We start from the raw sequence: 15,584 nt of genomic DNA, 5'->3' as shown, positions 1-15,584 counted from the left end.
TGTCATGAACCTGCAGGAGTCGTCTGCTGCAGCCGGTGCTCCTGTTGTGCTCTCCTCTACACCAGAGACACTGGCAGATCCGCTTTGTTGAGCACCTTAGCTCTGTCCACCGCAGTAGTGTGGATCTTCCAGTTGTCACTCATTTCAACTCCCTCCCCCATTCCCTTGCTGACATGTCTACTCAACACGGCCAGGCTGAGAGCACCTGCAAACTGAGGGAACAACACCTCATCTTCCAGCTGGGCTCCCTCCACTGGATGGCATTAACATCAACTTCTCTGCATTCTGTTAGCCCCCATCCCCTCTTTCCCCGTGTCTCCTTTCTCTAGCTCTGCCTCTCTTTCCTTTTCCCTCTTTGCTTTCCCCAGTTCTGCATTCCCAGAGCCAATCCCCCCTCCCCCTCTCCATCCCCCAGTCAATTCTCACCTGTCCCCTCTCCTGCCCTCCTTTCCATATGGCGGCACCTTTGTTTGGCAGCAGTGTCGAGATGTTACAGACTGTGGCGAAGCAAAGGACTGGCCCAGGGCACCAGAAAATGGGGGTCCACCCCACCCCAACCCCCCCCCCCCGTGTGTGATAAGGAGAAGCAGAGGAAGAGACCCCCCCATGGGACGGTGAGCACGGTGATGGACGAGTGAGAGGATGAGGAACATGCGGGTGGCGGGATGTCAGTGACTGGCTCGAGGGGTTGCCAGGTACTGTAACTGGGATGCAAGGGGGTGCAGAGGGCGCTGAACGGCTTCCTGACCGGGGGATTGGATCAGGAGCTCGGGTCACCAATGGTTTGGACTGGGTTCTGAGGGGCTGTGGGTGCGCTTGAGGTGAATCCACGGACACTCGATCTCTCGGGGTGGGGGGAGGGGGTCTCTCTTTTGTTTCTCTGACTGTGAGGCACCCGGAAATTTCTAGAGCTATTTCAGTGTTTTATTACACGACAATAAAGGAATCTTGAAACAATACTGTTGGCCTGTGCTCGTACCTCTGCCCTTCCTCCCCTTCCCTCCATCCCTTTAATTCAGCCCCCTACCTGCTTTTCAGTCATTCCTTGAGGAAGGGCTCAGGCTCGAAACTTTGGAGATTTATCTTTAGTTTCATAGAACATTGCAGCACAGAAACAGGTCCTTCAGGACAACACTGAACTATTATTCTCCCTCGTCCCACTGACCTGCCCCCAGTCCATACCCCTCCCAAATTCTTCTTCAATGTTAACATTGAGGCCACATTCACCACCTCAGCTGGCAGCTCGTTCCACATCCCCACCACTCTCTGTGTGAAGTTCCCCCTAAACTTTTCCCCTTTCACCCTTAACCCATGTCCTCTGGTTTGTATCTCACCCACCCTCAGTGGAAAATACCGACCAACATTTACTCTGTCTCTCCCCCTCATAATATAAATAACTATCAAATCTCCCCTCATTCTTCTACGCTCCAGGGAATAAAGTCCTAACCTGTTTAACCTTTCCCTGTAACTCAGTTCCTGAAGTCCGGGCAACATCCTAGTAAATCTTCTCTGAACTCTTTCTATCTTATTGATATCTTTCCTGTAGTTCAGTGACCAAAACTGCACACAATCCTCCAAATTGGCCTCACCCATGTCTTAAACAACTTTACCATAACATCCCAGCTCCTGGACTCAATACTTTGATTTATGAAGCCAAGATGCTAAAAGCTCTCTTTCCAACCCTGTCCACCTGTGACGCCACTTCCTTTGGACACCTGCACTACCTGCCGAGTTCCTCCAGCATTTCTGTGTTTTTACAATGATCAGTGTCTGCAGACTTCTGTGTTTCGTTGTTTGACCCATTGAGTCCGTGCCGGCCAATCGCGGGCAAATTTCCAGCCTCACCTCCCTTTTCTTCACCACCCGATAAACTTTACCCTCATGAATGCCACAAGTGAATCAGCCTCCACTGTCACTTTAAGTTCAACAACTCAATGATAATCATGTTCAACATGGGGCTAAACTATTCAAAGGTTCCTTTTATTGTCATGTTAAAAATGTAATATACACGACATACCTCAACTCTGCCCACCGTGAGGCAAAGCAAAAGTCGCTGTGAGCATTGCCTGGCACCCCTAACAACAGGAGAAAGAGAGTAAAGAACGTCCCCTCAGGGACACCCAACTAAACTAAAGCAAACGTACAAGATTTCATGTTAAAAATGATCATCTCACCAAGAGTTCAGGCTTAACCTGAATGAGCACTTGCATCTGTAAATCCCAGACCACAGTCAGACCCACTGCAGACTGTACAACGATGAAGAAGCCAAAACGAGATATTCGGAATGGAGAGTTTGGATCTTCGGAGTAGGGGACGATCTGTGGCAGCAGAAAGAGAGGAAAACGCCGGACATATTTGTATTTTTAAAAATGTTATTTCAGATAAAACGCATTGAGTCTAAATCAGTGAACCTCAAGGTCACAATCTAATTCTATTTTTATACAGAAGGCCACTATGTCTTCATGCCCCCACTAATTTCTCCACTTATTTCTCCAAAGTTCTCACTCCATAAAGAGAATTGGACAAAATGTGGCACAGGAAGCTTTTCTGCACTGAAGGGTTCACAAGGATGATTTCAGGAATGAAAGGGGTTATTATTTGAGGAGTGTTTGACAGCTCTTGGCCTTGGAGTTTAGGAGAATGAGGGGTAATCTTATTGAAACATTCTGAACGTTGAAAGGCATGGACAGAGTAGATGTAGAAAGGTTGTTTCCCACGGTGGGAGAGCCCAAGACAAGAGGACACAACTTCAGGATGGAAGGGACAGACATGCAGAAGAATTTCTTCAGCCAGAGGGAGGTGAATCTGTGGAATTTGTGGAGGCCAGGTCATTGGGTGTGGCAGATAGGTTCTTGATTAGCCAGGGCATCAAAGGTTATGGGGAGAAGGCCGGGCAGTAGGAATGAGTAGGAAAATTGTTCAACTCATGATTAAATGACAGGACAGACTCGATGGGCTGAATGGCCTATTTCTGCTCCTATGTCTCATTGTCTTAAAAGGCAGTGTTCCTCACCCCATCTGTGTTATCTAGTGTTAGAGTGACGGAGCCAACAGTGATGAAAACATCCTTCCTGCAGATGGTGCTTCCAAAACCAACGCACGCCGCATTTTTCACCTCGACCTTGAAGGGAACGTCCATGCTGTTTGGCATCGACTATTGGAAAAGGAAACAATGTGGAAAAATGCAAAAATAAATTAAAATTTGTTTCTAATTTTACTTTTCTCCCCCACCATTTCTTTTCCATTTTTCTCCCTTACATCGGCAGGAATGTACGTTTCCAGTTACAATAAGATCATCTATGACCTCATTAAAGGTGGTCAGGAGAAGCCTCGGAACAACAGGCTGGTGAAGCATGAAGTCGGTGGTGGGGGTTCCGAAGGAAAGGGGCATTTCAAAAAGTGCGGACTGATTTGGCAGGGTCAGCGTGGCTTTGTGCGTGAGAAAACTTGTCTCACCAATTTGAGCTTTTTGAAGAGGAGATGTTATGAGCTCAGAGGACCCCAAAACCCAGCAGCAATAGAAATTCACCAAGACAAATGATTATGTAAACAAAGGTTACTTTTAATTCCCTTTAAACAGAAAAAGAGGATTAAACTAATTTATTTCTATCAACTTAACCTAACTTAACCCCCTTCTAATTCTAAGCGCATGTGTATATGGTCAGAAAAGTTCTTTGAGTCACAGTTCAATCTCACTTGTCACTCCTCAAAGTTCACTGGTGTCAGGCAATTCTTATACTGTGCACAGAATTTGCTCATTGGACACACACAAACCGATTCCCTCCAATCAGCCACTTCAGTGTCTTGCCGAAGAAACTTGCTCCATCAGGATTTTCCAAATGATAACCTCTTCTTCTGCAGGTCACCATAGAGTTCCTTTTTGTTTCCCTTATTTCAGGTGAAACACTCTAGCCAGCCATTTCCTCTTGTATGGATCACATTGATTTTGAACAGGCTGAACTCAGAACTCACAAGCCATCTTCAAAATTGAGTTTTTAAACAAGCTGCCAGCTTGCCACATTGCAGAAACCATTTCTCTCTCTCTCTCTTTTAGAGAAAGCCTGTTTGGTCTCTCTCTCTCTCTCTCTCTCTCTCTCTCTCTCTGCAAAATCACATGAAAACTGCCACCGGACCCAATCTTCTGAGACCATTCATCTGTTGCTTTCAAAACAATAATCCATTACTCCACATCACGTCCAATTAACACCTACTTGTTGAAGTCCTTATAGGCATTATTCAAAGTTTTTGCAAAGGCACCCGGAGCCTGAACTGTCTGGTTTGAATAGAGCTCTAGCATTTTAAATGAGATCTGTTTTCTGAAGTATTTGTGTTTGTTTGTGACCTACACTCTAACCCCCCACAATCTATCTCCTTCAAAAACATATCTATATACAATATCAGAAATGATATAATCTGTCACAGTGACCAACACGATTGATGAGTGTAGGGTGGTAGACATTGTCTACATAGCTGGGAGGTGATGTTGAGACTGTTCAAGGCATTGGTGAGGCCAAGTATGGAATATTGTGTGCAGTTCTGGCCCCAAAATTATAGGAAGGATATCAATAGAGAGGGTGCAGAGAAGATTTACTAAGATGTTTCCGGGATTGCAGTACCTAGAATATGGAGGAAGATTGAGTAGACTGGGTCTTTATTCATTGGAGCGTAGAAGGTTGAGGTGGGATTTGAGGGGGATAGATAGAGTAGACGTGAATAGGATCTTCTCCTTAAGGGTAGGGGAGATTGGAACGAGGGGTCATAAGTTAAGGGTTAAGGGAAAAACTTTAGAAGTTACATGAGAGGAAGGTTCTTCACTCAGAGAGTGGTGGCTGAGTGGAATGACCTTCCGGAAGAGGTGGTTGCAGCAGGGTCAATTTTGTTATTTAAGAAGAGGTTGGATAAGTACATGGATGTGAGGGGATTGAAGGGTTTTGGACAGGGAGCGGGTAGGTGGGATGAAAGGAGTTCACTTAAATCGGTGTGGACTAGAGGGGCCGATATGGCCTGTTTCCATACTGTAATTGTTATATGGTTATATAGAACATAATGAAGTCATTCCAATGAATGTTGAGGATGGAGCGGAGACAGCGCTGATGGAAGTGATGTTTTTGAATGAGATAGATTGTGGGGGGTTAGAGTGTAGGTCACAAACAAACACAAATACTTCAGAAAACAGATCTCATTTAAAATGCCAGAGCTCTATTCAAACCAGACAGTTCAGACTCCAGGTGCCTTTGCAAAAACTTTGAATAATGCCTATAAAGACTTCAACAAGTAGGTGTTAATTAGATGTGATGTGGAGTGATGGATTATTGTTTTGAAAGCAACAGATAAATGGACTCAGAAGATTGGTCCGGTGCCACAATCTGTCTGGATACAGTTTGCTGTTTTAAGAAGATCATGTGATTTTGCAAAAAGAGAGAGAGAGAGAGAGAGAGAGAGAGAGAGAGAGAGCAAACACTTGACTTCATCACCAACATCGAAGTACTTGAGCTGGCAGAGTCTGCAAGCATCGAATCCATGCTGCTGAAGATCCAACTGCGCTGGGTGGGTCACATCTCCAGAATGGAGGACTATCACCTTCCCAAGATCGTGTTCTATGGCAAGCTCTCCACTGGCCACCGAGAAAGAAGAGGTACAAGGACTGCTTAAAGAAATCTCTTGGTGCCTGCCACATTGACCACCCATGCATCTTGGCGCCTCACAGTTCGGCGGGCAGCAACCTCCTTTGAAGAAGACCGCAGAGCCCACCTCACTGACAAAAGACAAAGGAGGAAAAACCCAAAACCCAACCCCAACCAACCAATTTTCCCTTGCAACTGCTGCAACCATGCTTGCTTGTCCCGCATCGGACTTGTCAGTCACCAACGAGCCTGCAGCAGACATGGACATACCCCTCCATAAATCTTCATCCGTGAAGCCAAGCCAAAGAAAAGAAAGATATAGAACATAAAATACAGCTCAGTATTAACCCTTCTGCCCATGATGTTGAGCCAACCTATAGAAACCTACTCAACAATCTAAACCTTCCCTACCTCATTCCCATAGCTCTCTGTTTTTCTTGTATCCATGTGCCTGTCCCAGAGTCTTTTATATGTCTTTTGTATCAGCCTCCACCACCATCCTCTGCAACACATTCCAGGCACCCACCATGCTTCGTGTGAAAATCCGACCCTTGTCATCTCCCCTAAGTGGGAAACAGGCACTGGCTTCCCACCCGATCCATGCCTCCCACAATCATGTAGACGTCTAATAAGTTACCCTTTGTCCTTCTTTGCTTCAAAGAGTTCAGCAAGGCCTTTGACAAGGTCCCAGCTGGTAAGGTATGTCTGGAAGGTCAGGGTAACCTGGCCAAGTGGACACAGAATTGGCTCAGTGGAAGGAGGCAGAGAGAGGGTGGTGTTGGAGACTTGTTACTCAGATAGGAGGCCCAAGACCCAAGGTATGCCACAGGGATCGGAGCAGGGTCCACTGATGTTTGCCTTCTATACTATTGACTTAGATGACAATGTAGTTAAAATACAATGCCAGAGAATCTCAGCAGGAAATACAGACTACTTGATGTGGTAAAGATAAGATACACCACCAACATTTCAGGCCTGAGCCCTGCATTTAAGTATGATCTATATGTAGGCAGGAGGTTTGCCTGGCAAACCTCAAAGCAAAGCTCGATGATGCAATCCGCTTCACGGACCCATCCCCTGAAACCCTCTGGGATCAGTTGAAGACTACCATACTGCAATCCACTAAAGAGGTACTGGGCTTCTCCTCCAGGAAAAACAAGGACTGGTTCGACGAAAACAGCCAGGAAATCCAGGAGCTGCTGGCAAAAAAGCGAGCTGCCCACCAGGCTCACCTTACAAAGCCGTCCTGTCCAGAGAAGAAACAAGCCTTCCGTCGCACATGCAGCCATCTTCAGCGCAAACTCCGGGAGATCCAAAATGAGTGGTGGACTAGCCTCGCCAAGCGAACCCAGCTCAGTGCGGACATTGGCGACTTCAGGGGTTTCTACGAAGCTCTAAAGGCTGTGTATGGCCCCTCACCCCAAGTCCAAAGCCCGCTGCGCAGCTCAGACGGCAAAGTCCTCCTCAGCGACAAGATCTCCATCCTCAACCGATGGTCAGAACACTTCCAATCTCTTTTCAGTGCCAACCGCTCAGTCCAAGATTCCGCCCTGCTCCAGCTCCCTCAACAGCCCCTACGGCTAGAGCTGGATGAGGTCCTCACCCAAGATGAGACATATAAGGCAATCGAACAACTGAAAAGTGGCAAAGCAGCAGGTATGGATGGAATCCCCCCAGAGGTCTGGAAGGCTGGCGGCAAAACTCTGCATGTCAAACTGCATGAGTTTTTCAAGCTTTGTTGGGATCAAGGAAAACTGCCTCAGGACCTTCCTGATGCCACCATCATCACCCTGTACAAAAACAAAGGCGAGAAATCAGACTGCTCAAACTACAGGGGAATCACGCTGCTTTCCATTGCAGGCAAAATCTTCGCTAGGATTCTCCTAAATAGAATAATACCTAGTGTCGCCGAGAATATTCTCCCAGAATCACAGCGCGGCTTTCGCGCAAACAGAGGAACTACTGACATGGTCTTTGCCCTCAGACAGCTCCAAGAAAAGTGCAGAGAACAAAACAAAGGACTCTACATCACCTTTGTTGACCTCACCAAAGCCTTCGACACCGTGAGCAGGAAATGGCTTTGGCAAATACTAGAGCGCATCGGATGCCCCCCAAAGTTCCTCAACGTGATTATCCAACTGCACGAAAACCAACAAGGTCGGGTCAGATACAGCAATGAGCTCTCTGAACCTTCTCCATTAACAATGGCGTGAAGCAAGGCTGTGTTCTCGCACCAACCCTCTTTTCAATCTTCTTCGGCATGATGCTGAACCAAGCCATGAAAGACCTCAACAATGAAGACGCTGTTTACATCCAGTACCGCATTGATGGCAGTCTCTTCAATCTGAGGCGCCTGCAAGCTCACACCAAGACACGAGAGAAACTTGTCCGTGAACTACTCTTTGCAGACGATGCCGCTTTAGTTGCCCATTCAGAGCCAGCTCTTCAGCGCTTGACGTCCTGCTTTGTGGAAACTGCCAAAATGTTTGGCCTGGAAGTCAGCCTGAAGAAAACTGAGGTCCTCCATCAGCCAGCTCCCCACCATGACTACCAGCCCCCCCACATCTCCATCGGGCACACAAAACTCAAAACGGTCAACCAGTTTACCTATCTCGGCTGCACCATTTCATCAGATGCAAGGATCGACAACGAGATAGACAACAGACTCGCCAAGGCAAATAGCGCCTTTGGAAGACTACACAAAAGAGTCTGGAAAAACAACCAACTGAAAAACCTCACAAAGATAAGCGTATACAGAGCCGTTGTCATACCCACACTCCTGTTCGGCTCCGAATCATGGGTCCTCTACCGGCATCACCTATGGCTCCTAGAACGCTTCCACCAGCGTTGTCTCCACTCCATCCTCAACATTCATTGGAGCGCTTTCATCCCTAACGTCGAAGTACTCGAGATGGCAGAGGTCGACAGCATCGAGTCCACGCTGCTGAAGATCCAGCTGCGCTGGGTGGGTCACGTCTCCAGAATGGAGGACCATCGCCTTCCCAAGATCGTGTTATATGGCGAGCTCTCCACTGGCCACCGTGACAGAGGTGCACCAAAGAAAAGGTACAAGGACTGCCTAAAGAAATCTCTTGGTGCCTGCCACATTGACCACCGCCAGTGGGCTGATATTGCCTCAAACCGTGCATCTTGGCGCCTCACAGTTTGGCGGGCAGCAACCTCCTTTGAAGAAGACCGCAGAGCCCACCTCACTGACAAAAGGCAAATGAGGAAAAACCCAACACCCAACCCCAACCAACCAATTTTCCCCTGCAACCGCGTCTGCCTGTCCCGCATCGGACTTGTCAGCCACAAACGAGCCTGCAGCTGACGTGAACATTTACCCCCTCCATAAATCTTCGTCCGCGAAGCCAAGCCAAAGAAGAAGATATGTAGGCAGGCACTTGAATGGTGGGGAAAGGGGCATGGGGAGGAGCACAGACCCACTGACACAAGATCATAGGTGGTTATGGGAGGTAGGGTTCTTCTGGGAACCTCACTTGCCGCGGCCCGCCATGGACATTTCCTGCAACCTGGTCTATAATTCCCAGGATTCTCCCTGTACCTTTTCTTGGTCACCAGGACGAGAACCAGAGAACACGACAGCATGGAAAATGGCCCTTCTAATCTGTACCAAACCAATTTTTTTTTTGCCTCGCCCCACTGACCTCCACCCAGTCTATGCCCCTCCCATGCATGTAGCTGTCCAAATTCTTCTTAAATGTTAAAATTGAGCCCACATTCTCCACTTCAGCTGGCAGCTCGTTCCACACCCCCACCACTCTCTGTGTGAAGAAGTTCCCCCTAAAAGTTTCCAAGTCCTCTGGTTTGTATCTCACCTACCCTCAGTGGAAAAACCCTACCTACATTTACTCTGTCGATCCCCTTCATCATTTTAAATATCTTGATCAAATCTCCCCTCATTCTTCTGTGCTCCAGGGAATAAAGTCCTAACCTGTTTAGCCTTTCCCTGTAACTCAGTTCCATCCTCTATTTACCATCCTCCAATCCTCTGCCATCTCTTCTGTGGCCAGGAGGGATATAAAGATGATCGCCAATGCCTCAACAATCTCCCTGCTTCTTGGGGTATATCCCATCTGGTCCTGGAATCTTATCTGTCCTAATGTGTTTAGGCAGCTCCAATGGTCAGCACAAGATCATGGACCAAAGGTCCTGTCCTGTGCTGTAATGTGCTACCAGGTACAATAGGGACATTTAATTGACTTTTAGACGAGCTCCAACACTTCCTCTTTCTTAACTGAGAGGAAATAGGTTTACAGTGTGAACAGAAAGATTCAAAAGTAACCTGAGGGACAAATTCTTCACACACGGAGGATGGTTGGGGCATGGAATGGTTCATGGATTAAGCATTAAAGGTGGTAATGTTGAAGGGGAATGCTGGGGATGTGTGGAACAAGCTGCCAGCGGTAGTGGTGGAATGGGATTCGATTTCAACATTTGAAAGATAGGAGAAATACATGGATGTGAGGTGCACGTCATTGGGACCAGGCCCTGTTTCTGTTATGCAGTGCTCGGTAGATTTATGAATAAGGAAGATTTAGAGCAGGGGTCTCCAAAGTGGTCAATGGGACTATCCAAGGGGTCGTTAAATTCTGGGGGGGGGACTATCCAAGGGGTCGTTAAATTCTGGGGGGGGGGGAATATCAATGAACTTGCTGATACACATTTCTGATTTATATACAATTAGTTTTTATTGTTGATTTTGTATTCTGTTTTCTGAAACATAATGATAATAACATAGTTATAATATTTACTAGTCTAGAAGAATTTTGGAAAGATATTGTAGAAAAATCCCCAAATTAGTTGTAATGTCCTACTCACTGCTGCATGTACTGTGTGGAACTCCAGTCTATAGCACCATATTCCTAGACTGCTGAGTTGAAGTGAATTAATACCACCTTGTGTCACATGTTCCCTGCATCACCTGATCTCAGTTTCCTGCTGATCTGCGCTTTTTCAAATCCAACTGCCTGAGTCACCTGACTCCAATTGCCAGGGGCAGCCTTCAGACAAAATCCCTGTTGAAGTCGACGACAATGTTTTTCAAACATTATCAGTGATTCCTAAGTTCAAACTGGAACCTTGCCCTTTAATGGATCTATTCAGATCATTTCAAGATGATAACATTTTACTGACTCCAGCCCGAATTTTATCTTTTACTTCACTGACAACCAGATGTGCAATTTTGATTAAATGGAAAGACAATACTCCACCTACACATACACAATGGCGAAGGGATATTATGTCTTGTTTAACACTAGAAAAAATTAGATATGCGATCAAGGATTCAAATGTTAAGGTTCCAAAAGACATGGGGCCCATTTATACACCATTATCATAATGTTGAGATTTCGTGTTGTTCTGGCATCTTGGCGCAGTCCTGTCCTGCTCCAAGCTGGTGTCTTGGGATTCATATATGTCCACCTTCAACCTTGCTGAGAGGAAGGGATTCTGGAATTTTTATTTTCTTTCTCTTTCCTGTCTTTGGGGCAATTTTTGTTGTTAAATTTTACTTTGTGGTCACGAGTGTGCTCTGCATTTTCTTATCATGAGAATTATTTCTAATTTGAAAATAAATCTTGTATCATATTGTATTATTGGTTATACTGTAAAATATCAATACAAATATTTTATAGAGAAAAATATTTTACAAAATTAAAATAGTTGTAGTGTCTGCTATAACAGCACTGCGGAATCAAGAGACATCCACACGGTGCAAGGGTGAACTAGCAACTGACTTTGTTTTCTGAATTCCTTGTGCTGCATGCAGGGGACCACCCGCTTCTGGTGATGTGAGCGCTGGTTTCCAGAAGTGGCGTCAGTGCGTTGCGGCATCACTCCCTGACTAGCGGTGCGTCACCCGGAAGCCATTAGCCATGGGATTCTCCTCGGGAATGGAGGGGGACCTGCCCCACTTTGAGTTGGACGACTGGGGCAGTGATTCGGCCCATCTAACCGCCCAGTCACCTGGCCCGCTACACTGTTATAATAATTTATTATTAGTTGGAATCTCAAGAAAATGGGGCCTTGTCATGCCTGTTTCCACATGGATGAATTGCCTTGGATTTGCTTTATTCCTGGATCTGTCTTTGTTCATCATTAACCATGTGGACGTAACATTTTAAAACATTTTAGCTTAGCTTTATTTTCAAGTACATAACGAAAGTTTGGGTTGTGACAGCGCTAGTATCCTGGCCATCTCCCTTCCTGTGTAACAGCGCTTACTAGACCAGAGACAACCAGCGCATACTCAACACCCACAGCTATCGGAGCGGTGTCAGTGAACTGATCACTGTGTATCCACTTATTTTGGTAAGTTTGAACAATTCCAGTATTACAGTCAATATGTCGTACATTTTGCATGATTTCCACAGTAAACAATTTTTCCTTTATGTGTCTCTATATTTCATGAGAAACTATTCACGGTGGGGGGGGGGGAATGGACAGACCCGCAGAACAATGGGTCTCGCAGGACCTGGTATGCAGTCTCCCTCCCGAGTGCATATGGAAACTGCATGCCTACTTACTTATTTATTTGGAGTATGCCTGGGGGGTCCATGAGAAATCAAGAATTCCATGAAGTTGGGGGGGATCGAAGGTCTAAAAAGTTTGGGCACTCCTGGTTTAAAGGGATACAACCCATATGTGGGGAAATGGGATTAGTTTGGTCAGCATACACAAAGGGCTTAGGAACATGCATAGGAAGTAGGAAGAGGAGTCGGCCAAAAATGGCCTATCGAGCCTGCTCCACCATTCAATACGATCATGGCTGATTTAATTTATGACCTAACTCCACCTACCTGTCTTCTCCCCATATCCCCTAATTCCTCTATCATGTAAAAATTTATCTAACCAAATTTTAAATATGTTTAATGAGGCAGCCTCAACCACTTCCCTGGTTGGAGAATTCCAAACATTCACTACTCTCTGGGAAAAACGATTTTTCCTCATCTCTGTCCTAAATCTACTCCCCCGAATCTTGAGACTGTGTCCTCTCGTTTTAGTTTCCCCGGCCAGCTCAAAAAACCTTCCTACATCTATCCTATCCATACCCTTCATAATCCTATCTGTTTCTATAAGATCTCCTCTCATTCTTCTGAACTCGAGCGAATACAATCCTAGACGATTTAATCTTTCATCATAAGTCAACTCCTTCATCCCAGGGATCAACCTAGTAAACCTCCTCTGGACCGTCTCCAAAGCCAGTATATTTTACAAAATTAAAATAGTTCCACTTCCTCAAATATGGAGACCAGAACTGGACTCAGTACTCCAGGTGCGGTCTCACCAGTACCTTATACAGTTGCAACATGAACTCCCTACTCCTGAATTCAATTCCTCCAGAGATGAAGGCCAACATTCCATTTGCCTTCTTAATAACCTGCTGCACCTGCAACCTAACTTTCTGCGATTCATGCACAAGCCCTCCCAAGTCCCTCTGCACAACCGCATGTTGTAGTTTTTCACCCTTTAAATCATATTCAGCTCTTTTATTTTTCTTGCCAAAGTGGATCACCTCACACTGACTAACATTGTACTCCATCTGCCAGACCTTGGCCCACTCATCCAGCTTAACTAGATCCCTCTGCAGACTCTCCACATCCTCATTTCAATTTGCTCTTCCACTCAATTTGGTGTCATCCGCAAACTTGGCGACACCACATTTTGTCCCCTCCTCCAAGTCATCAATGTAAATGATGAACAGTTGTGGGCCTAACACTGACCCCTGCGGCACCCCACTTACCACTCTCTGCCAACCTGAAAAACTCCCATTTATCCTGACTCTCTGCCTCCTGTCAGACAACCAATTTTCAATCCAGGCCAATAGACTTCCCCAGACTCCACTTTCCTGTAACTTACTGAGAAGTCTCTTGTGCGGCACCTCATCAAACACTTTCTGGAAATCCAAATATATAACATCAACCTGTTCCCCTCTATCCACCATTATATCCTCAAAGAATCCTAACAAGTTTGTCAAACAAGATCTTCCTTTTCTAAAACCATGCTGCATCTGCCTGATTGAACCCTTACGTTCCAAAAGTTTCACTATTTCATCTTTAATGATGGCTTCAAGCATTTTACCAGACGTCAAGCTAATGGGCCGATAATTTCCAGTCTTCTGCCTACATCCCTTCTTAAAAAGTGGCGTGACATTTGCTGTCTTCCAGTCTGCCGGGACCTGCCCAGAATCCAAGGAATTTTGGTCTATGACCACCAATGCATCAACTATAACTTCTGCCATTTCCTTCAGAACCTGTTTCTGAAAGGCTGTTTCCTTTGTGTCAAACTTTGAATCTGTGAATTATCAGAGAGATCAAGAACATTACAGCACAGAAAAGGCCCTTCAGCCCTCAATGTTGTGCCGGCCTATATATTCCTACCCAAAATACTAACCCCTCCCTACCCCGTAACCCTCTATTTTCTACCATCCATGTGCTTGTCTAAGAGTCTCTTAAATGTCCCTAATGTTTCAGCCTCCACCATCATCACTGGCAAGGCATTCCAGGCCCCCACCACTTCCTGTGTAAAAAACTTACCCCTGATGTCTCCCCTAAACCTCCCTCCCTTCACTTTGTTCAAAATACTTTGTGCATCTCACAGGCCCCACACAAAGCCCCAGAACATCTGGACAGGAAGGTGTTGGATGGTCTTTATCGACTAAAGTTCAGTATTTAGCTTCAAATGTATCAGCAACTCCAAGATTTGGAACTCAACACCCTACTGTGAAACTCTGCCATCGGAGAGCAGCCGCCATCATCAAGGACCCTCACCACCCAGCACACGCTCTGTTCTTGCTGCTGTCACAAGACTCGCCCCACCAGGTTCAGGAACAGCTGCTCCCCATCCACTATCAGACCCCTCGACCACAAACTCAATCAGGGATTCTTACTTGTGCACTTTATGGATTTTCTTCTGTTCTCTCTGAATTGCACAGTTTGTTTAAATTTCTTTATTTGTTTACATGTGTATGTTGTGTAGAGTTTTTTTTGGACTGCCAGTAAGTGGTAATTCTGCCTGGCCTGAAGGACAAAGAATCTCAGGGCTGTATGTAATGTCAAGCATGTTCTCTGACATTAAATCTGAAATGACCTCTGTTGTTTGCTACTACCGTCCTAGAAAACAGGCACATCCACCATATATATACGTCTCAGAATCTTGTATTCCTCTATTAAATCTCCTTTCTTCCTTCTTCACTCCAAAGAGAAAAGTCCCAGCTCTGCTAACCTTGCCTCATAGTTTCAAATCCAGGGAAGGTCCTGGTAAATCTCCTCTGCCCCCTCTCCAACACTTCCACGTCCTTTCTGTCACAGACCAATGCTGGCCCAAGTTAACTCTGGCCTCTTGGTGTAACGCTCTGGGAAATTAACCAGTAAATATCGAAGAGAGTGTGGGAAGGCACCAGGAGATACTCACTTCAGCCAGCAGGATTTTGCAATCGTTGCTTTCGTACTCCAACCAAAGTTTATCAAACAGGATGTACTGGGACTGTCCATAGGCAACACAAGTCTTGCTGCAGTCCCCTTCCGTACAGCTCATTATCCCAGCCTGGCAAGTGCTGGAATTCAAGGAAGAGCGTGCATCAGTGGGAGAGGGGTGGCGATCATTCACATCATCACACTCAAGGACAAGTTTGAAGTGCTGACTTGCTCCTGGGCCAGTCAGTACATGTGGCCAACACGATGAACCCACCATTCAGGGTCAGTCACTCCAGCATTCCCACACTGCTGGGGGTTCACCAGTAAATGGGGAAGATCACATGGGTAGTCACATAGGTGGTTACACGGGGATTACTTGGTGGTCATTGGGATCACGTGGGATGATGTGGGGGGTCACATGGGGATTACATGGGAGGTTATGTGGGATCACATGGGGGACATGTCTAATGTTAAATGGCTGGTCAACTGAGTGGTCACATGAGGTCACGTGGGGTTATGTGAC

General features: G+C 46.1%; 1 protein-coding gene across 1 annotated transcript in view; it reads right to left on the bottom strand.

Annotated features, from left to right (window-relative positions):
* Positions 1–15,338, bottom strand: part of LOC138752648 (uncharacterized) — a 74,071-nt gene extending 58,733 nt beyond the window's left edge. Inside the window, exons 1-3 of the mRNA XM_069915409.1 lie at positions 15,060–15,338; positions 3,014–3,154; positions 2,175–2,318 (exon numbers count right to left, since the gene is read on the bottom strand). Coding sequence (XP_069771510.1) covers positions 2,175–2,318; positions 3,014–3,154; positions 15,060–15,338 — 564 coding nt within the window. The remainder of the gene's footprint in view (positions 1–2,174; positions 2,319–3,013; positions 3,155–15,059) is intronic.
* Positions 15,339–15,584: the final 246 nt, after the last annotated feature.

Source organism: Narcine bancroftii, chromosome 1, assembly GCF_036971445.1.
Source record: "Narcine bancroftii isolate sNarBan1 chromosome 1, sNarBan1.hap1, whole genome shotgun sequence".
NCBI classification, from domain to species: domain Eukaryota; kingdom Metazoa; phylum Chordata; class Chondrichthyes; order Torpediniformes; family Narcinidae; genus Narcine; species Narcine bancroftii.
This window is presented reverse-complemented; position numbering and strand designations above follow the sequence as displayed.